Source organism: Pleurodeles waltl, chromosome 5, assembly GCF_031143425.1.
Source record: "Pleurodeles waltl isolate 20211129_DDA chromosome 5, aPleWal1.hap1.20221129, whole genome shotgun sequence".
Classification (NCBI taxonomy): domain Eukaryota; kingdom Metazoa; phylum Chordata; class Amphibia; order Caudata; family Salamandridae; genus Pleurodeles; species Pleurodeles waltl.
Genome location: NC_090444.1, coordinates 422118167 through 422141511, shown reverse-complemented (window position 1 = coordinate 422141511; position 23345 = coordinate 422118167). Strand labels below are relative to the sequence as shown.

General features: G+C 44.5%; 1 protein-coding gene across 1 annotated transcript in view; it reads right to left on the bottom strand.

Moving 5' to 3' along the window:
• CLHC1 (clathrin heavy chain linker domain containing 1) overlaps positions 1–23345 on the bottom strand; it is a 379985-nt gene that overhangs the window by 179009 nt on the left and 177631 nt on the right. The window contains 1 exon segment of the mRNA XM_069236548.1: positions 18382–18469. Within this exon segment, the coding sequence (XP_069092649.1) occupies positions 18382–18469 (88 nt within the window).

The following is a 23345-nucleotide window of genomic DNA, read 5'->3' as shown; positions in this document are numbered from 1 at the left end:
CCGTCTCGACGTAGACGGTGTGCGAGGCGACGAGCCATGACGCCTACATCGACCTCTCGACGTCGACTCTGACGACGCCGATCTGCTCCTTGACGTCATGCGCCTTGGGGTCTTCGATGTCGTACGGTGCCTCGACGCCGACTGGTGACTTCTGTACGACACTGAACCGGACTTCGAGGGCGAACATGTCGGCGCCATACCTCCTCTCGACGTCGACCTTCTCGACGTCGACCAGGACCAATGTCGTTTTCACCCTGAAGAGCGTCTCTCAGACCTCCCATGACCACTGGAGGCTGAGGTATGAGCCCTGGTGGAAGACTGACCTTCCCCTCGCTCAGAGGTCCCACTGGTTCCCTGGAATCTTCTCTCTGCTCTCCCTTGAAGGCGAATTTTCTCTCTGTCACGTAAAGTGCGCCTGGAGAACGTCTTGCAGATGTTGCAGGAGGCAGGAATTTGAGATGAGAGTAGACAAATAATACAGAGCTCATAAGGGTCTGTTATAGCCTTTTTTCTGCCACATTTAGGGCACTTGTCAAACAAGGAAGGCATTTTGATGAAAAAAGCCTTAAACTTCTGTCAGAAAACTTCAAAATGTAGTAGAGAAAGACAAAAGACGTCAAATGAGGCCTTTTTTCTGAAAGTTTCTCCAAATTTTTGAAGGAAAAAAACTAAAAAGGTTGAGTTCATTGCTCCAGGGTCCTGTCAGCAGGTGCCAGAAAAAAGAACTGAGGTAACAGCCTCTCTCTAGGCATGATGGGATACTGGAGGACTGGCTGCTCTTAAAGGCACAGTATCCTTTTTCTTTATTACTAATGGCAGCCTATGGACTACACTGTTCTGCACTCATTCTTAGGGGTTTTGTGAAATAAAATAAGTTTTTTGGAAGTAGTTGGTCTGGAAAATGGGTTTATTTGTCAAGCATTTAATGTTTTTATTTCAAGGACATTCTGAATGAAGAAGCTTGAACACTGTAGCCCTTCCTAAAGGCGGCTTGGGAACATTCTTAAGTGTCTTGACAAGTCTTTCTGAAGTAAGGCGAACAGGGACACTTAAGAAGTGATATTGGAAAAAGTGCTCCGGGGTCCCGGGCGGGGAAATTCTAAGCTTATGACTATACATGGAAATCCCCTACGAGAGAAATTACAATTACCAACTAAACTATATGTATATCAACAAGAGTTCATGAAAATGTTTTTGTTATACAAGACTTCAGAAGTATCTAATAGGTTCAATATGATTGTAGTTGAAACTATAAAACCATTTTGGGGATGAATGGAGGGTGACCAATAAGAGACGCACAAAAGGACAAAAGGTTCATATGCAATGCTGGGCTATGCATGAAATAAAATTGACACAATTCTAGACTTGAGTGTTGATCCCCTAATTGTAGCCACCCCAACTTATGGCTACATTGGAGGTTTCTACAAATAAGGCTTCCCTGCACACTACATCACTACTAGGAACTTCACAGAGATAGCAGGATAAGTAAACAGTGAGTTCACCAAAGCAGGTTAGCCATGCAGAGAGCAAGAAATGAAAATAAAGTCATGAAGACACAACAAAACAAACATTCCAAAAAGGAATGATGAGATGAACTGGAAGATGCCAAAGTCGCTATTGAATAGAAAGTCTTTTGGTGGGTTTTAGCAAACTGTTTGGTAATCACTTGGACACACTGAAATGCAACATTATTCAATGCTCTGGATTAAGCATTTTAAAAAAAACTATACAATGGCCAACCCAGCAGTGAATCCATTGAGAGAACTTGTGGCCTGATACAACAAAGGGTTTTACCTATTCTGTGTCTATGGGGAAATATGTTGATACTTAGGGGCCTTGAACACAAAAGTCACAACAGGGTAGGAATATATTTTTGAAGAGACTTGGATATTAAATGAGGTTTTTCTTATTGTTTTTCAAAATGACTGACTCTTTGGGGGAATTGGTAATTAATTTTCACAAGAAGGAATATATAAGCACGAAGGTGGAAATCGTCAGTAGATAATGGTATGAAGAATGTAAAGCATTATCCTGTACTCGAGATAGAAAATGTAAAAGAAACATAAGCATTTAAAATGTATTATATAAGAGTTGCAATTGTTATATTCGTTTCTCGTAGACTCTGGAGTGTCGAAGGAAGAACAGATTGGTGTATAGATTAATGGAGGTGTCAGAAATTAATATAAGTAACCATCGACAATGTAGAACAAGGATGCCAAACACTCAACAGTAGTGAAAAGTCATGAAAACATTGGGTGAAACCTGAAATTGAAATTGAAAAGAACTGACTGGAGACCGGTCCTAGCAAAGTGGAAGCTGAACCGCGTTTGCTGCGGCTCCCTACAACTCTGCAGCCTTTTTCAGCGAATCATCAGATACTCGGGTACCGAAGGCCCAAAAGTGAATGGGATAACAGCAATACAGTCGGGTGCTCGATTAACCCCCTACCCGCCTCGAAATACAATCACAAAAGGAAGCAGAGTTGTCCTTGAAGCAGACAGGGCCAAGGTCAACGGTTGAGAGGGCGGCGCACAGTGAAGAGGCCTGCAGAGCTCCCAGGCACTAGAACTGTAAGGGCTGCTGATACTTGCTCCCTCATGCGACAGCAGTGCAAAGCCGACGACATCATCGCCCCGCACCTCCAGACCGTCATCAACTCTTCTTTTTCTTCTGCTACCTTCCCCGAATGCTGGAAGCACGCTGAAGTCAACGCCCTACTAAAGAAACCTACGGCTGACCCAAGCGACCTGAAAAACTTCCGCCCCATCTCTCTTCTACCTTTCCCAGCCAAGGTAATAGAAAAGACCGTCAACAAACAGCTGACCACCTTCCTGGAAGACAACAACATGCTCGACCCTTCACAAACCGGATTCCGAACCAACCACAGCACGGAAACCGCCCTCATCTCAGTCACAGACGACATCCGAACCCTGATGGACAACGGTGAAACAGTCGCCCTCATTCTCCTCGACCTCTCGGCTGCCTTTGACACCGTCTGTCACCGCACCCTAATCACCCGCCTACGCTCCACCGGGATCCAAGGCCAGGCCCTGGACTGGATCGCCTCCTTCCTCGCTAACCGCTCCCAAAGAGTTTACCTCCCTCCGTTTCGCTCAGAACCCACCAAGATCATCTGCGGCGTACCTCAAGGCTCATCGCTCAGCCCGACACTCTTCAATGTCTACATGAGCCCCCTCGCCGACATCGTACGCAAGCACGACATCATCATCACCTCCTACGCCGACGACACCCAACTTGTACTCTCCCTCACCAAGGACCCCGCCAGCGCCAAGACCAACCTACAAGAGGGTATGAAGGACGTCGCAGATTGGATGAGGCTCAGCCGCCTAAAGCTGAACTCTGAAAAAACGGAAGTCCTCATCCTCGGCAACACCCCGTCCGCCTGGGACGACTCCTGGTGGCCCACGGCCCTCGGCACCGCACCGACCCCCGCAGACCACGCCCGCAACCTCGGCTTCATCTTGGACCCTCTTCTCACCATGACCAAGCAAGTCAACGCCGTGTCCTCCGCCTGCTTCCTCACTCTCCGCATGCTCCGTAAGATCTTCCGCTGGATCCCCGCCGACACCAGAAAAACCGTGACCCACGCCCTCGTCACGAGCCGCCTGGACTACGGCAACACCCTCTACGCCGGGACCACAGCCAAACTCCAGAACCGCCTGCAACGCATCCAAAACGCCTCGGCCCGCCTCATCCTCGACGTACCCCGCAACAGCCACATCTCCGCACACCTGAGACACCTGCATTGGCTCCCAGTCAGCAAAAGGATCACCTTCCGTCTTCTCACCCACGCACACAAAGCCCTCCACAACAAGGGACCGGAATACCTCAACAGACGCCTCAGCTTCTACGTCCCCACCCGCCCCCTCCGCTCCGCTGGCCTCGCACTTGCTGCCGTCCCTCGCACCCGCCGCTCCACGGCGGGTGGGAGATCTTTCTCCTTCCTGGCGGCCAAGACCTGGAACTCCCTCCCCACCAGCCTCAGGACCACCCAGGACCACTCCGCTTTCCGGAGACTCCTAAAGACTTGGCTGTTCGAGCAGCGATAACCCCCCCTTTCCCCCCTAGCGCCTTGAGACCCGCACGGGTGAGTAGCGCGCTTTATAAATGTTAATGATTTGATTTGATTTGACCAGGATACGGGGAGACAAGACTGCTCTCGTTGGTAAGGGAGCGTATGGGGAAGGAGACCAGAGTCCAAAGAAAACGGAACCAAAGCGAAAATAGGATGTGATTGCCTGGTGTGGGCCATTAAAGACTGCAACACCCACGTGCTAAACCCCTGCCCACCTACAGCATGCAAGGGCAAGCAGGGATAATATAAAGCAAAACATGCTTTCACTAGGTCCGGACGACATGCACTTACTACTGATGAGTTCAACCTGTAGCCATTGAATAGAATGCTCAGAAACACAACGTCGTTGATAGCTATACACATATAGGAACCCATCACCCTGGTGAACTCCATGGTTTACACACTTTCTTTCTCCTCACTCAGAGGGTCACAGTGACAGGCGCCCCTTTTCTGACTGTCTATATCTTCTTCATCAGTAGGTCAATTGGGGGACCATGATGGGCATCTCAATGCTCTGCCCAACCACATCCCATACTCAAACAGCGCACTGAAGAAAGGTAGTTGAGAACAAGGGCACACACCACACCCTAGCTGATGGCAACCTGCTCCCTATCAATGCTGGAGCATTGAAAATCTGAGGAGATGCGAATCTGCATATGGCCACACCCATACCCCACTCCCTCTGTACGGGGAAGGTCACGTCTGAGGAAAATACATTTAACAATTACCATCAAGACTTCTACCTTCCTATACTAACCGCGCTTCCGCTCTACGCTTCATAAGGAATACATTAGTGACAAAATCCACATTTCCCTTGATGTAAAGGGTGCTTGTGCCACCGGAAACCCCGTCACATTTGGTCCTCATGACAACTGCTGTTCTGAATAGCAGTAGCTGATAAGACAAATGTCTGTTCAAGTAAAAGGTCACCACAAGAGCAGAGGTTGACTGACACAGGTTCAGGTGGTTGACATGTAACTTAAAATACATAAGAAGGAATGGTTTCTTACCTGTAACTCCAGTTCTCTCGTAGGGGTATTTCCATGATAGTCATAAGCACTGAATAGTTCCGCGCGCCTGCGGGGACCCCGGAGCACTGGTGTGAAGTATATTCTTAAGTGCAAATACCAACCCTTTGAAAAAAGGTTTGTCAAAAAACACTTAAGAATAACACTGTGCAGCCTATGTGAACAGCTACACAGGCCAAATTGTTAAAAGAAAAACCAGTTATAGTGTAAATTCACGTTTAAACATCTATTTATTTTATAAATATATTAACAAATACATTCTCATATTTTATTTACACCTCTCATGAGAATAAAACAATGCAGGGCAGTGTAGCCCATAGGTTTTTTGTGACAGAAATTCATTCAAAATCTTTTTGAATTTCAATTTCACTCGACGTTTTTAACATTGAGTGATCATTTCCTACTAGTTTCTGTTAAATTCTGACAGAATTTTGAGGTTTTTCTAGTTTAGAAATGCCTTCACTTTTTGACAAATGTCCTTCTTGTGGCAGAAAAAAGGCTAAAACAGATCCACATAGGGTCTGCATAATTTGTCTTCCATCCAGCCACAAACCAGAGTCGTGTGACATCTGTAAAACCTTCTCCAGAAGAACTCTTCGTGATAGGGAGAAAATCCGACTTCAGGCGAGAGAGGACAGAAGAAAAAGTGGCCATTCCATCACAGAGCGAGGAGAAGGTCAGGCTTCTACCAGGGCTCAATCTGTTTCCTCTATAACTCCTACCAGGGTTAACAAAAATGGCCACAGACAACTTGCAGCACTGATGGTTAAAACACAATGACTTTGTCAGATGGTCATCATTATAAAATTGTCGTTCTGGGGCAGGATACACATCATTAAAATGGTACTGGCATCATGTTACAACCACGTACTAGGGGTGCTGCCACTCCTGATGCCAGCCTCCCAGGCAATCAGAAACCACACAAAAATATTCATAAGGACACTTTGGAAACCCAGCCTCAAACCCTCAAAACCGAACGCAGACACAAATTTGGGAGAGTTAAGACATCCTAATATGTTTTCATACCACCTGGCACCTCATCTGTCAAAACTCACATTCCTCGCTAAATGCTGCAAAGACCAACAATGTGTCTTACACTAGTGAGGCATACATGGCAAACATACCTCCTTAGGCAATACTATAAATGTAAGCCACATGGTACACCACCACCCCCCACCCACCACAGTCAGATCGACGCTAGACTCATGGACTCTGGCTCAAAAGAAACTTAAGATACATAGACAAGTACACAGTCGGGCACAATCTGGCACAACACTGGAATGAGATTGAGAAGACCACCATGGCGAGAGTGTACATTTTAAGGCATCAAAACACTGGAAAGTCAAATGAATGGAGATACCATTAAATCTTTTGACGACCTTAGCAGCAAAAACCATCTGACAATCCCAACAATGAAAATATAGACCATTAAGACACTGCCTCATTGGCCTACTGGGCGCACTTCCTCTCTCTGCCTCTTCAATACTTACACTGAGCAATGGGGTAAAACAAAAGGAATAGTATCAGGGCTTTAAAGCACATGAGTAACCTCACCACCCTCTGAAGCTGTCCTCCGGAAAACGAGGACCCACTGGCAGTCAATATTAGACACGGGATGTTCTCAGAAAGAGTGGGCAACCTTACTGAACACACATGACAGAAAACTGTTGATGCAGGCCTCAGATTCACCTAAATTAAAATCATACATAGCAGGTACTGATCTATTGTTAAGCTGCACGGAGCATGACTCTCTTCTCCTGGAGGTGCAAGACGGCAAAATGTGACTTGATTCACATATCGTGTTGTGTCCTCAACTATCAGGTTACTAGCAGGAAGCCTGGAACACACTGCAGCAAACTAGCAGTTACCCGATCCAGCCATCAGCAAAGGTTGCTATATTAGACAACACCACGCTATATCTCACTTGCAAAAATGGACAGCTACAGCATTACCCACAAATAAAAAGTTGCATTTTACGATACTAGACATTTATGACCCACCCACCGGAGAAAGGACAGCTGAACTCCTGAAATCAGCGGCTCATGAACATCTCATACATAAACTACAACTGACCGGGTATGGAATCTACTTGGAGTACAGTGAGGCAATACTGCTAAACTGATACCCATAACAGCACTCCCACCATACGTCACTTCCAACTTAGGGCCGACATAACACGGACTTCTATGTTACTGGAGCGACTGTTAATTTAGTTAAAAACATAGACTCTGCCTACCCTGGTATGGGCTGAATATGTGGCTTTGAAATTCCATTTCTATTGTTTAGTTTTGCTCTTGAACAAAAGTAATCAGACTTGACATGGCCACCATATTTGCTGTTTGCTGCTTTCGATTAAAGTCAATAGAGATAATAAAAGAAAGAAAAGCACTGACCACAAACAGTTAACTGTTCAACATGTTGTTAAGTAGCAAAAACTGCTGTGGTTTGTCAACAAACATCCAGCGATGTTGCTGCCGAACTAAAGCAGAGGTTTAGGGGACTTGTACTAGAAGAACAAAAAAGCAAGAAGGGTGGTAGTGTAGGCTGGCTGCAAAATCCATGAAAAAGCATGCAAAAATCGAAGAGCGATTCTGAGCATGGGTGGTAATGGTTATGGGAGCTCTCCAGAGAAGGGGGACACTAGAGAGATGGCCACCAATACTATAGCAATTTTGCAGAAGTTCTGAAGGTCAAGTGCATTACTGTGCCCAGGTATTGGTGCAGAAGACTGTGTAGACTGCTGCGGCTAAAGCATTTGCCACTTGGTGTATCCATCGTGGGGGGCCCAGGAAGTGTGTCTCCCTCTGGCCACCTGCCCCGCAGAGGCCCAGGTACTGAGGGAGTTGTTGACTTCCAGGGAGCGATGTGCCCAAGCTCTCGGGTCAGACAAAACAGGAAGCTGACCAGAGAAGATTGCAGTGCCATGTTCCTGTGGGTTCCGCTAACTGAATGCTTTTGAGTACTAGAATACATGATCTTGGTAAGTTGGTGAAAGTCAGCATTTTGGATATACTTGCCTGGAATATGGGGTTAGTGGGATTCCAGACAGGGACATAGCTAATGCAAGGTGCTGGTCCTGATCTAGTGGGGCTTCTGTCTCCCCACACGGCACAGTTTCTGAATTGCCCAAAGCTGTGGTGGCCTGTGGACATCTGGCAGTAACCACACCCAGGCCTGGCTAGGGCTCCACCAGTCTATTTCGCACTCTCTTAGTATCCATGGGGAGGTGTTTGGATCCTCCCTTGAATTTTACATCCACTATGATCCTGAAATCTGTACTATGTGTTGTGGCCCTAGACCACCCTGTGAGTCCTGCAGGGGTGTTAGATTTCTGATGGTTGGAGATCTGTCCTTTTGCAGTAATGGTTGCATGAGCACCTGATGGTCAAGGATCTAATAGTTTGGTCCCTTCATGAGAACTGGACCAGCTGGGGTCATTCCTTCCCGGGATTTGAACCAGATGGGGTCCAAACAGGAAGCAGTAATTCAATTTTCGGGATGACCCGTCACCCCATTTGGCACTGACATAGCCTAGCTTAGCGTTGATAACTTCTCCGACAGCTGGGGAGAGACACCTGCCACCATGATCAACAGGCCACTTTTGCATGTTAAGTTCAGTGGGTATTCCCTGTGCCTAAAAAAAATTGTGTTAGATTTGAGGTCGGTGGATGTGGCCATATGATGTTGAAGTAGGGGGATCCCGCTTTGGGGCTTCCGGTTTCCACCCATTGTTGCTCTGTCCCATAGGTCATATCAAATGACCTAGAAGCCAGATCGTGACCGAATATTAGAACTGTGAACATTCCCCAACCGAACATGTCTAAAGTGAAGTCCTTCGTGAAGGATATACTGGCAAAAATACTGAGCAGAGTAAACCTTTCTAACATGTCATCAGAAGGTACCTTTGGTCACTTGCTCTGTAACCAGTCCCAGGTATGCCGACTAGGAGAATCACAGCATGCTTAATCAGCAACAAAGGCTGAGACACAAAGCTTTCTTTTGCACTGAGAACAGCGATATGTCCTACAACAGTGAGATGGTGCCTGTCTACCCACTTCACTGTGGCAATGGAAGACATGAAGAAAACATTCCCAGGTGTGAAATAAAAATGACACCAACTGGGATTGACAATGTCATGCTATACTCAGGCAGGCTCAGGATCAACCAGAAGCGAAGATCCCACTTTAGCAGACACATAGGCAGCATCAACATTCATAAAGAAGCCAAAAAGAACAGAAACTGAGAAACATACTGAAGACACGTTCTCCAGCCACAGCGATAATGGATGGTAATATCCAAAAATGCTTATGTCACTTTTTGTGTTTCAGTTCGATACTGCGAAGTGCTGGATTTCCAATGTGTAAGCATGATTGTGTAAAGTAAGATATCTTATAGTTTGGGTAGTGTTATTTATACAGGGTGCATATCTCCGAAGATTGGTTGTTTCAGTGAGGATGGTAGGCGGATGATGTGATTTGGATTGTTTTCTTATATGTTTTGTTGCACTGCATGGTGCCTTTAGGCTTACTGTGCCATGGATTTTGGTGCCTCTGGTAATGCTTCAAACTTTGCACATATCCAGCTGTAGAGACAAGAAATGGATAACAATACGCAGTTGCCTAAGATACATTTGCTCACCTGTTAGGTCCCTGATCTAAATATTGCGTACAATGCTCATAATGTATTGGAGTTTATTGCCTGAATTATTATGATTGATTTCTTCAGGAAACCCACCTGTGCCCCATCACTCACAATGTGTACACCCACAATGAGCAACTTCAGTTTCACACAACCCTCTTTCTATGGAGGTGTCATACTAATTCACAGGCGACTGGACCTTTGACACAGTAACTGGCCCAAATGGCTGACACTATCTTGTGCAAGGGACGCATGGGGTAAGCAGCTTACATAACAGGTAAAGAAGCCCGGTGATTCTAATGTAGATGACCTGAAATTCTATGAACACTAAATTAATGTATGTATTGGACTGCATCCCAGCACTATTCTCTGAGGTGGCGATTTAACACATTCTTGCACCCGGCCTGGCATAGTTCAAAACCAGGAGACGGAGCACTGATTCTGGTGACCATGCCTTTGGCCACTATTGGCAGAACGGGCTGGGCTAATGGATCTTTGGCACTGTAGACTCTAGCATCAAAGACTTTACTTTGTACTTGTCAGTCCTTGACTCAGTGTCCCATAACAACTGCTGGGTGGACACGTAACACAGTAGGGTGGGCAGAATATGTAAATATTCTTCACAGAAAATAACGGTAACACTCCACTGTTGTGTTATTGCTTACTCCTTCCTTGCAGAAAGGGCAGGTGGTGGATGTTTTCCTAACAAGCAATGCTAGACATGATATTTGAATCTGTAGTCAAACCTGCCATTGCTGAATGTTTTAAAATCAATGACGGCTCAGTTTCCAGTCTATGTCCGGTTTGGGAGGCCTTTAAGGCATATATTTGTAATTTGTGCATACCTAAGAATGCCTGCTTGCTGAAATCCACTCACGTCTCCTAGATTGGTTAGTGAGCAAGCCTTCAGATTTGCATCATGGGGCCAAGCACAAAACAAATACCCTGGTTGAATTAAACACTATTACTGTTGCTTGATCTGACAGAAGACTGTGAGATAAGATATTATGACAAGTATGCATGTGTGACGAGATAAGGTGAGGCAGAGTAGCCCAGTAGAACTATGGCTACATAGTCGGACGGGTACGAGGAAGGATCTTTTTGGTGATGGATGGGGCAAAGCATATGTTCTATAATGCAATTGACATTCAGCACGAGCTCTCTCTTTATTAATTTAGCATCTAGACATACTACCACCACAAGAGACCAGAGGTTTGCCTAGATGAGATAACCATGGCCTAGAGTCTAGACAGATTGGGTAAACTAATTAGAGCCTATTAGAAAGACAGAAATTAAAGCTGCAAGCAAAAGCATGCCACGGGCACAGTCCTAAACACAGGCAGTTTGCTGATTACTTTTATAAGGCCCATTGTGACATGCCTATCCCACATCTCCTTTCCATGTTTGAGGAGGACATCTTTGGTGGTGTGCTGCCTCTGTATTCCAATAGATTGAAATGCAGTTTGGCTGATTACCAGTGTCTGAAATTAATTCAAACATTAGACCTAGCACTTTTTCTCCTCTCGGCGTGAGATGCCAGTCGCACCAAATGGCAGCAATGAGGACGGTAATGATGTGGGAAGTGCTTTTAAGTTGTCCATTATTCTTAATACTACTAAGAAAATATCAGCTAACTTAGTGCCCAACAGACAACGCCCCTTTGTGACCAACTTGACCCTCCGGATTCATCTGGATGTGTTCCTGGTAGGTCTATGTATCACAATACCCACACCATCTATGCAATATTGCATCAGATGCCATGCGGACCATCAATAGCAGCAGCGTACTTAAACTCATTTAACTCTTTAGAGTGCAATTTTAAGCTCAAACAGCTGAAGTGAACCGGGGTGGGGAACGACATATGAGTTTAGTAAAACTATTATAGTCTAGCCCAGTGGACCGGGTGAGGGGAGATGGATTGCTATCAGCCCCTCTTCCATATCTAGTGGTACCATACAGGGATGCTACATTTGGCTGTTATCTTTGCTGTGTTGCTGGACCCCTTACCCTGCGTGATGCATGAAAAACAATTTCACAGATGCATTGGGTTTTGAGAACCTATATTATTAAAAATATACATGACTGATGTAATGCTTCTTAATTAGGAGTCCCACTTGAACTCTGCCACAAATGTTAGTAAAGTTATAAATATCTGTGGCATCTCTGGCCTTTGTATCAATAGAAATACGTTTTAAGTCTTTTCACTGACACCAAAGCAGGACACGTAGACCTCGAGTTCACACTGCAGTGGAACACTTCTTGGTTTCAGTATCTGGGAAATACAAATTCACATGCAATTAACATTACCATCAGGACTAGCTACAGTTCTACTTTGAAGCAGTAAACAAGTCAACTGGATAATTGTGTGGCACTACCTTTGTCCCTGGGAGGGAAGACTGCATTAAGATGGCAGTCTTCTCCAAATCCCTTTATCGCTTCTTGAAAAGATCTATTCCCACTGCCTCAAACCTTTTTAAGGCATTAAATTAAATTTGACTCCAACAAGACTAGTGTAGGAGGACAGGCAGTATCACATAGGATGGGATATGCTGATGTACCCCGATATAAAGGGGGGTTCACAATACCAAATATGCAACTCTTCCAATAAGCATCTAAGGCCCATTTTGTGGCTTATTGTTACCACATACCTTTTCTACTGCATGTGGTAATTCAGAGGTTATTGGGCTTTCCTAGTTTTTTCCATGCATGCATGCTGTTCTTGCAACCAGTTGCCAAGTCCTCTTGCCCAATCTAGTTGCATGCATTACATGAGCATGGTGCATGGCTTTGGATAGGAATGGACAGCTCTCTCCCACTATCAAACCCGGGGTCTGCTCACAATTGGTTTATCTGGAATTAATGGGGAGTTCAACAATGGGCATTTCATGACACCGGCATAGCTGAGGTAAAGGGGCGGACATGGCATTTGGGATGGTTCAATATTTTAGACTGAGCAGCACACTAAGCTTCAAGTACCCTACTTTTCCCAGCAGACCTGGAGTGTAACATTGTCCCATAGAAACACTTTATTATGTCTTACCCATGTCATTTGGTTTGTCAGATATACGTGGCTATTGACTATAACAAGACACAAGGGCGGAGGGGAAGGTTGGTTCAGCCAGATGAAGGTCAGACTTAGGGTTGGGACTTTAGCTTTCTGATCACCATTGGCTTTTTTGCTCTAAACAAACAAGGGTTATCTTCCTAAGTAACTGCACAGATGAATACACTACAAATGTATTCATATGTATTCTTGTTCCAGAAGTGGGATGACATACCATAGGTACTGGCATGGTTATATAGGGGCAATGATGATGCACAAAAATAAGAAGCTTCAGAAAGTGGTGTTGCCATAGAAATGCAGGAACATGTGGTGTTTGTGAGCCGGATGATTATGAAATGTGGAGGAGATAGGTCAGTGGCTTAAAGAGGAAAGGTAAGCGTTGGTGGGAATGATATCCATTTGTGGTAACCTCATGAGATAACCTGTTTAGTCTCCTATGTAATGCTTTACATTAAGACTCGATATATTCCAGTGATTCCATGCCTAAGTTTTGGTTTGTGTTTTTTTAATTAAATGATGATTTAAGAAAGTAAAATAATGGATAAATAGGGAAAATAGGGTAGAAAACGTTTTCTCCTTTTTCTCTCATACATTTTTATAAAAATACTGGTTTACAATTTATGTACATTCAAATATTTATTATTGTACTTTTCAGTAAAGAATGTTATGTTAGTTCCACTTAGTAAGAACATCAAATCATACCCAAAGGTATATCTCGGGGCTCGGCCTGCACATAACCAACATCCTGAACCTAGAACAGCGAGGTCTTCCACAATTTCTTAAACATAGCAAAATCAGAGCAGCAGCGTAGATGGAGTGGAAGATGAATCCACGCTGTGGGGGCAGTGAAAGCAGTGCTTAATTTGTGCTTGTTGATTCCGGTGCTGAGCACCGCACTTATTTTTGAGGCCCGGCACTTATTTTAATTCTCAAGCATTTACCGCGAGCAAAAGACACATATGGGAAAGACGGAGGAAGAGAAAAACGTAAAAGTGTCACAATGGGAGAAAGCAGAAAGCTGCAAGAGAGAGCTGAAGGGACAGGGAGTGACTGTAAATGGATTAAAGAGGCCTGTGAATGCTTCAGGATTACTCTGCCTCAGTATTCCGTGTTCGCACATTTAATTGCAGCCGCCGCATGTTTAAGAGGAAGGCTTTGGGCTCGGCACGTTTTTATTTACAAATTAAGCACTGAGTGAAAGAAAACGCTCTGCCACCATAGCTGTAGGTATGGCTACGGGAGTGGTCAGTTGCGCCTTTTCGCTAGATCTTAGCGTATGGGGGGACACAATAGTAGTGTAGTTTGTCCTTTAGGTACAAAGGAGCTCTACTCATCAAATACTTGTGGGTAAGGCAACATATCTTGAAAACAGTGTGCTTTCTGATTGGAAGCTAATTAAGAGCTCTGAGAATGGGCACTGAGATAGAGCCTGCGGGAGATTACAAACTAGGCGGGCAACTATATTTTGCTGCACCTGGAGGTTGGACAGTAGAGTGTCATTGACTGCCATAAGAAAAGCATTGCTATAGACAAGGTGGCTTATGACCAGGGCATGGATCAGTGTTTTCCTTGCAAATGATGGTAGCCAAGGAAAGACTTTCCTCAGTAGCTGCAGTAGCAAAGCAATGCCCTACAGAGAGCAGCTATATGACTTTTCATGGGCAGCTCCTGGTCTAATTTAACACACAGATTATTTAACACCCAGATTTTTGTGGTTTGATTAGGGGAGGGGGTTACTCCAGCTCCAAAGGCCACCAGCCAGGGGACCAAAGGTGTTAACCTTTGCCGAACAGCACAATTTCAGTTGTTCCGCTGTTCAGCTGGAGACAGCTCGTCATCTTCCAAGTCGCAAATCTCCTCGTACAGTTCCAGAATCAGCGCTTAGCACTGTCAACGTCGTGTCCCAACGAGATGATTAACTGGGCATCGTCCCCATATGAAAATATATCAAAACCACAGGACTTGACAAATCCTTTAACACACTGACCCCTTAAAAATACAATGAATACTAGCAATGCCACACAACTCATTTTTGCAAACGATTTTTTCTAAAACAAAGTGCAATACATCTCAGTGCAGATGTGATCAATACAAAAGTGTAGTTTGATATGACTTTAGCCCATGTCTAGGATTTGCATGTCTTCACCAGGACACCAGGATAGTCGTATTAGTTTAACTTTGGGAGCAAACCCACTTTTCGGCATATAAAAGGTGCAAAATTAGAAAAAGATTTTTCATTTCACTATAAAAGTATTAATGAACATAAGAAAGGGGTGAACATTTAGCTAGAAACCTTCACTGGGATGTTGATATATTTCAGAACAAGAGCACTTTTCTGGCTTAATGTGCTATAAATACATCATACAAATATCCCATAATAACATACTTTATTGGGAAAACATATTAAAGCTGACTCAACAAGCAGGGTTTTGATAACATTGCTGTTAAAGGTTAAGATTTTTACCTTCTTCTATAAAAAACTATTTACGTTTAACATTTGCATGCACAGCTCTAAGCATGTGTAGCAAAAGGGACTGTTGGTGGGTTCGGATTCAACCCCTGCCTGTGCAGGAGGGACCACTTGACTGAAACATCTGCCTTCCCCGACCCTCGGCCGCAGCCTAATTGTTGCTGGTCTCATCCCCTAACAACTTGTCCGCCTGCCCAATAAGGGGACCGTTGCTGTGGTAGGATTCAACCAACACCAGAGTCTGTGCAGGGAGGACCACTGACCACTTGACACTCCTTGCATGGTCACTCCCTTCAATGAAAGTCTAGAAATGTCTGAAGAAGCATCGGTCCTGCTGTCAGCTGGGATCACTGCGAGAGAGACAGACTCCAGAGAAGTTAAAGATTAACCAGGGTCACAGTCGACCTGCATGCAGTCTTAGGGTCCCTCCCTGGAGGAGACCAAGCTGAGGAAGTGGTGTGTTTTCCCCGAGGCCAGCAAACGTGGACCCAAAGAGCGACAGCCTATGGAGCCTGAAACATTCAGTCTGTTAAGGGGGCCACTGATCTACTTGCTGGCTTCGTTTGATATGCGAGTTTAAGCCCTAGCAATAGTCTGCATTCTGTGAACAAGGGGAGAGATTCCCTCCAAATAATGTGGCCTGGAACTTCAACATTCTACCATTTTTTTTTGTTTACCTCACGGAACCAATATAGCAGAGAAGAAGAAAATAGAACTGTTTCAATGTAGGATGCATACACCTTATGGCGAGACAAATAGTACTTCAAATGAGCCCCCTGGGGTGTAAGGGTTGACAAGCACTGAACTGACACAGCTATAGTCCATAACAGCACTGCACTGGGATGTGCAGGACAAAACAGAGGTCAAAGACACTGGAGAGAAACCTGGAGGCCCTGAATGGGAGGGTAATGCCTGTTGAGAAAAAAACTGGAGAATAAAGACAGCAAGGTGATTAAACTGGAGGGGGCAAGTGCCAGAGACCATGGTGCAAGAGAATGACTCTTAATAGGCTACCTGCAGTAGAAGCCATGGTGACACTCAACAAAAGGAATAAACTAATTAACAACCACTTTTGGGGCTGCTGGGAATACCGACAGAGATTTCACCACAGGCCCTCGCTGGCAAAATAGTGGAACTGCTGACTGACATGACATAATGGGTCTACAACAGGGTGGAGGAGATGGAGTGAAGAGGAAGGCATATAGTTTCTACCCCAAGCCTTGAAAACCGGAGTCTGAAGTCCAATGTATGCTGCTAGTTGTGAAATCTGTGGACCACAGAGACCAAACAATCTGCTAAACAATTCAGAAGAAAACAGTGCTGCTGTGAGAAAAACAACTCCTGTTATTGCAGACCTACATTCTGTTTAACTAGCCAGAAAAAGGTCTCTAGTGGAGCTCAGACAGTCATGGTGGTGAAATAACTCCAACAGTGAGCCTTTCTGTGTCATTAAGAGTGTAGCTTAGAGTAAGGAAACACATGATTTCTAAAGTCGACTCTACAAGCGTCTTCCTCAAGAGTTAAGGCCCAGCTTGAAGATGAGTTTAGTTCTGGTGGGTGGTGTTGGGGAGTTCTGCATGTTCTTCAGGATGAGTGTTAGGTGGTTTCCTGCTTAGTGAGAGCTTAGAAATACTGCTAAGTGGAGGATAAGCAATGTGCTTCGAAGTGGATGATGGTATTTTAGTTTCTTCTTATGCTTCCATTTCCCTTTAAATGGTCTCTGCTGAGCCACGGGTGACCGCTGAGGAGAGCTTCCACACATGGAAAAGTTCAACTGAAACCTCATCGATGTATTTATATCGGCCTGGGCTGCGTGGGTGGAATTGAAAGTGTCAGCAAATATAAAATGACTGTTCAACTTCTCAGCCAAATTACTGTCTCTTCATGGCATACAGCATGGCCTTGAACTTTACCTTGCTTACTCAGTACTGCTGTTTGTTTCCAGATGTCTTCATACAGACACTTATTGAAATCATTTGGTTTACTTGCTTCCTGCCACTCCTTCTGAGAAGTGGAAGTTGTAATATAGAGATCCCCACCCTCTGTACCCCACAGCTAATGTTACTTTTCTGCTTTCCATCTATTTTTCCATATTGCGCCATCAAGTTTAAGGAAAGTACTTGCAGCATCCCATACCGTGTCTTACACTCAGCAGTTACTAGTATATGGCTTTATGTTTGCAACCCTAAACAAGTGCTCTCAGACTGCACACTCATTACTCCATGCCTTACTGTAATTTCCCATTTTCTACATTCTAATTCGCAAGGCACAGCCAGAATTGATCCCTATTGTGCATTACTCCTTCCAGGCTGGATAGAGAATCAGATTGAGAATGGACTATGGCCAGTGGATAGGATAGAAAAAGTAAATGTGAGGTAGTCCACTCCTCATTTCAGGCCCTAATAAATCAAATTGCTATCATTTCCACTACTTTTTAGTTAACACTTTGACAACTGGCTGGGTATGAAGAATGACGGAAAACATTATTCTGCATAAGATGTTTCCAAGGGCAGGTGAAGGAATCAATAGGTGTTGGCACTGCTCCCCCTTGAATCTGACTTACGCAAACACTTTTGAGATCACGAATCCTATTTCTATCTTTTTCATCCTTCTGTCAGTCTTTGCTGCTGTCTGTTTCTGTGAACCTGCTTCTGTGCTGTCGGTCTGGACTTTGTGTGTCTGTGTGTTTTGCGCCTGTGTGCGTTTGTGTGAGCCTCCTCTCTATTTGTTAGTCTGTATATATGTGTACCAGTATGAAAATGGATACCTGTGTGTCTGTTGATCTATGTGTGTGAGAGTGAGTGTCTCAGTGCTGGCCTGTTTGTGCATTAATGTCTGAAAGTGTGTTGCACTGTCTGCATATGCACAAGCGAATGTAATCTATGTCAATTTGGCATGGATGTTGTTTTATCCCTGCATTCATGCACCATAGTCCAAGCTGTGAGGCATGCTATTTCCACACTCAGAATGCATTTCAAATCGCAGTAGACACCTATAGGACACGAAACATTAGCTCTGCTACACACACATGCTTAACACAAGGTATTATATTATGAGAAAAACACCATGCAAAGGTTGTTTTTACCTTTCAATATATTCAAGCAAGTCATCAGCTTCCTTGATAATTCTAGGGTCATCATCTTCAAATACTCGTGGTGGCATCTGATCATCTTCTACGTTTTGTACCAGACGGAGAGATATTAGGATCAAAATAAAACCGGTCATGTTACAAATTGCACTAGATTAACACAAACACATTCAGTACAATTCTTTTATTGCGTTATTCCTTTAAGATTTTCTGGACTATTTGCTCCTTTAATGTATTTTGTTCCGATTCCAACAAGAATTTAATTAAAAAATATTTATTGAACCTTAGGATCATATCTGGAAACCTTAAGGTGGTACCGTGCATGGAGAAAAGCCTGAAACCATAAAATATTACATCAAGCAACATGCAATTTTGAATGTATACATTCTGTAACACTATGTGTAATTATGGTAATTTTATAATTATTTTCTTCAATAATCCCATCGACCTATATAAAGCACCGCCTTTACACCCTGCACAATATCTCGTTGAAATCCCTCTTTAGAAACTAGATACAAATATTCAACAGCAAAGTGCCTGTAAAATAAAATACATACTGCTTGGAAAAAAACATGACTATGCTGCAAACAGCCCGCCTTTAACCCCGATTTCTCTATAATGACATTTTCGTCACCCACATGGCTGTGTATGAGATTCTTTCACTTACACTGGAACCAGTGCTTAATTTGTGCTCGTTGTTTCCGGTGCTGAGCACCGGCACTTATTTTTGGGGGCCGGGGCTTATTCTTCTGCCTCAAGCATTTGCAGCGAGCAAAAGACACATATGAGAAAGACGGAGGAAGGGAAAAAACGAAAAAGCGTCACAAACGGACAAAGTAGAAAGCTGCAAGAGTGAGCTGAAGGGGCAGGGAGAGGCCCTAGATGGCTTCAGGATTACGCCGCCTCAGTACTCTGTGTTCGCACATTTAAATGCAGCACCCGCATGTGTAAGAGGAGGGCTTTGGGCACCGGCACCTTTTTATTTACAAATTAAGCACTGACTGGAACACACCTATGCTTTTAATCTATGCAAAATACCTTCTCCCACTAGAACAGCCCGAGAGCTCTAGTTTCCTCCTTTCGTAAGAATTCTTATTTAATTAAAATGGCAAACACTGAGGACTAAATGATGAAACGTCGTGCTAAGTCGAATGTGTCGACCTATGTGGGCACCGAGGGCAGCAACATAGGCATCACCATATTACACAACGCCGTGCGAGAGTCAAGAGATTGCACGTTCAATGGACCAAGGGTCAAACACATACTCAGAATCTTGTGACGAAAACCGTATTGAAAAGTAAATAAATTACATGATTTGAGCCCCGAGCCATTACAGGCGCAGTACCACGTTTTGTACAACTGAATAAGAGTGGACAAAGAGCACAATGTGTGCACCTAGATTAGTGACATGTAGCACTACTTTACGCAACACCTTTCTGAAGGCCAGTGGTTGACCACGGACCATGGTTCATTCCAAAGTCTGCATCCGTGAGCAAAACTAAAATTAATACATTTGCCAAACTGTAAAGGCTTTGAGCCCTACCGTGCGTCAAGAAAAGTCTGCCGAACTCGTGGCATTGACACACCTTATGTCGCTCTGTATGCCAAAGCGGTAGTGGGCTCACCTTGTCCTGATTTTATCATGCTTGTAGAGACAGAACTTTTTCATGTCATCAGGACAGTTACAGAATTATGGATGACGCAATGGCATGCAGAAGGAACCTGACTTCTACCAGCATCCCACAGTCGCAAATTCTCCCAGGGAATCTAGCAGCACTCCAGTGATTATGTCAAATCAGCAATTCATGAGCTAAATCAGTGCTGTAAATATCTAACTCGTAAATGAAAATAATTGAACATACTAATTCACACAAGAACATCAACCTTCCAATGTAGTGATCTTGCTAACAGGAAATTCCTCTGGCATTACGATTTTTCGGAAAATCGGTGGCAACTAGTGACATCTTCAGTTGCACTAAACACACCTATAGAAAAATACACAAATGGGCATCACACTTTTCCCAGCACACCCTTTTTGACAGATGGGCATAGATTTTACTTCACCTTTCAGTATACTAGTTTTATGGTTCTCTTGCATAAGTTCATCAGAGATACTGATGCGATGTACACGTTCTTTTTTTAAAGTCCGATATGTTTGTAGAGTACAGTCTGCATCCGCGAACGTTTTATGAAAGCCCACTAACTTTTCCCTGGATACCGCTATCCTGGTTCTGCTGTGACCATCCTGTTGTAGCCTTACGAGGTAGACAGAGGGAAGCATATGTATCACTACTGTTACTCATAATGGCTGGCCTTGGTGATCAAATGGCCAAATACCTCTCTTGGTGGAACAGTAAACTCTAGATACGCATCTAATGGCAAATATATATGACCAGTTGCAAATATAGTTTGACAAAGAGAGCGCACCCTGACTGTTGCTTCAAACATCAAATTATTTGTTAATGCCTGGTGTCAAAGGAGGACCACAGCTCAGACGGGTGAAAAGACATCAGCTACTGGTGAAACCGAAAGTAGGTGCTCAAAGGATGAGTTGTTTTCACAATTTAATCTTTGGACTCTTTGTCTGCTTTAAGTAGGCCTTAACAGCATACAAAGCTGAGCACAGTTTTGGGCCTATTAATTGTCAGATTCAATTAGCCTGCATGAGTTTCTTAAATTACAAAGAAGAATCTTGCTAGAGAAGCTAAGGTTTTCAAAGTTTGCATTGGGTGGTCCCCTGACCATTTTCAAATGTAGGTCGCAGGAGTTATAATTGCCCACTGCTTTCTCTAAGGCCCACACTATTTTTCAACTGTTTCTAGCAATCAGTGGGACTCACTGGATGTCCTTTGCTATGTACTGGTATGTATTACAATGATCCCCAGAAAGGAAAAAACAACAAAAGGGATGAGTAGCATGCTTGAATTACTCTCAGCCTCTGGTAATTATTCAGGCTGCAATCCACTCCATTCTCTTTTATCTCACTGCACCACATTAGACCAGGCAGGGAGCAGCCACATAGAAATCTGCCTTATCTCTATTGCAATAGGAACAACCCAGCCCAATCTGTCAGGCCATGCCTCACCTGAATGAGAATAAAATAAAACGATAATGATGGTGTTGTGATATCTTGTAGCTAAAGACTAAAGGTCCTGAGTCATACATTTTGTCTGTAAGCATAAGATTAAGGTAAAGGAAGAGGGCAGCAAGATATATGTGTGCCCTTTGCTGTGACCAGAGGTCTACCCAGCTCCCAGATATCTGCCTTGTCGTCTTATTGGCTGCATCTTGTAGCCTCAGTCAATATGATGAGACAGGGATATGGGTGAAATAGCACACAGCATTCGTCGCTGTCCCTCAATCTCTCATTGCCCAAGCCCCAGCAGACCCTTGTCAGTCAATGAAGCTATCTACCTTCCATCAGAAAGAAGAAAAAGGTAAAGGAAATGTGAACTGCAATTACCACTTTGGGCCTCATTACGACCCTGGCAGTTCAATGACCGCCAGGGTCGTGGTGGCGTTCCGACCACTACATTACGTCCACAGCAGTAGTGCTGTGGTCAGACCGCCAGCACCGCTACTTTGCATCAACGCGACGATGTGGTAGTGCTGGCAGTTCTAATCCACCAGGGCAGAGCTGCAAGCAGCGCCAATTTGGGGATTACAACCCCCTTCTCTGCCATCAGTTTCATGGCCGTAACCAATCATGAAAAGGCTGGCGGAGACGAGGTCAGGGTGCCCCAGGGGGGCCCCTGCATTGCCCATACACTTGGCACAGGCAGTGCAGGGGCCCTCCTGGGCAGCCCAGTCGCAATGTGACCATTGCGACGGGTGCTGCTGCACCCTACGCACTACAGCATTGCCACCGCCTCTATTATAAGCCAGAGACAATGCTGTAGGCTGTGTCCCGCTGGGCCAGCGTGCAGAAACTGTGTTTCCACCCGCTGACCCAACAGGAAACTCGTAATGAGCTCAGTGGGAAGGCTGCCACACTGGCGGTAATGTATCCGTCGGACTTCAGCAGACAGGTGTTTCCGTTCGCCAAAGTCATAATAAGGCCCTTTGTCTCCTGGGCTCTAAAGAGGTCAACACAGTGCCTTAATGCTAAGCACTGGCAGGTCTGGCAGACTGCCTATCCCCAACTGGGACTAGAGGGCTAGACATGCAATGGACATAAGATGCTTAAGTGCCTAGTAGAAGCACAACATTCTCATTTGCCCCTACTCAAAGTTTCCAATTAGGTTTTGGGACAGGTACACAATGTATTATGTGATGTGTGCCTACCTGTTTATAAGAGTGTGCGTGTCTGTGTCTATACTTGCATATGCAAGAGCATGCCTGTGTGCATGAGGCCCTTCCTGCAAGTGGTATGATTGTGGATGTTTGTCAAGTCACCATCCTTATAATTCGGGTGATCAACCCTAACATAATAATGGCGGCCCTTGACAAACTGGTCTCCCTGTTGGCCTACTGTGGCAACACCTGGCATAACTGTTCTTGCATATTTCTGCCATCATTGACATAGCCGCCCTGCAATAAAGACACTCAATCTTTGGAAAGCATATTGTGGTCCCACCTGACATAAAGGTGGCCTTTGCATAATAGCACCAACCTTGATATTCTGGTGGTCCCATTGGCATCATGGAGGTCATGCCTGGAAAAATGGAGGAATTGGAATATTGTGACCAGCTCAACCATAATGGTGGCCTGGCATATTCTGCCTCACCTTAACTCTACTGTGTTGCTCTAATATTGTGCACCCCTGACATAATGATGACAATGCCATGGCGTAATGGTGGGCCTGGCAAATATTGCCCCCTTTTCATCATAGTGACCCTGGTGTGTTATGATCAAAGTTAGTATGGGATAACTGAGGAGTGGCCATGCCCTCTCACCCACAAGAGTCAGTTAATCCCCAACACATATTCCACTATACAACAGAATTGTGGGGAAAAAAAAAC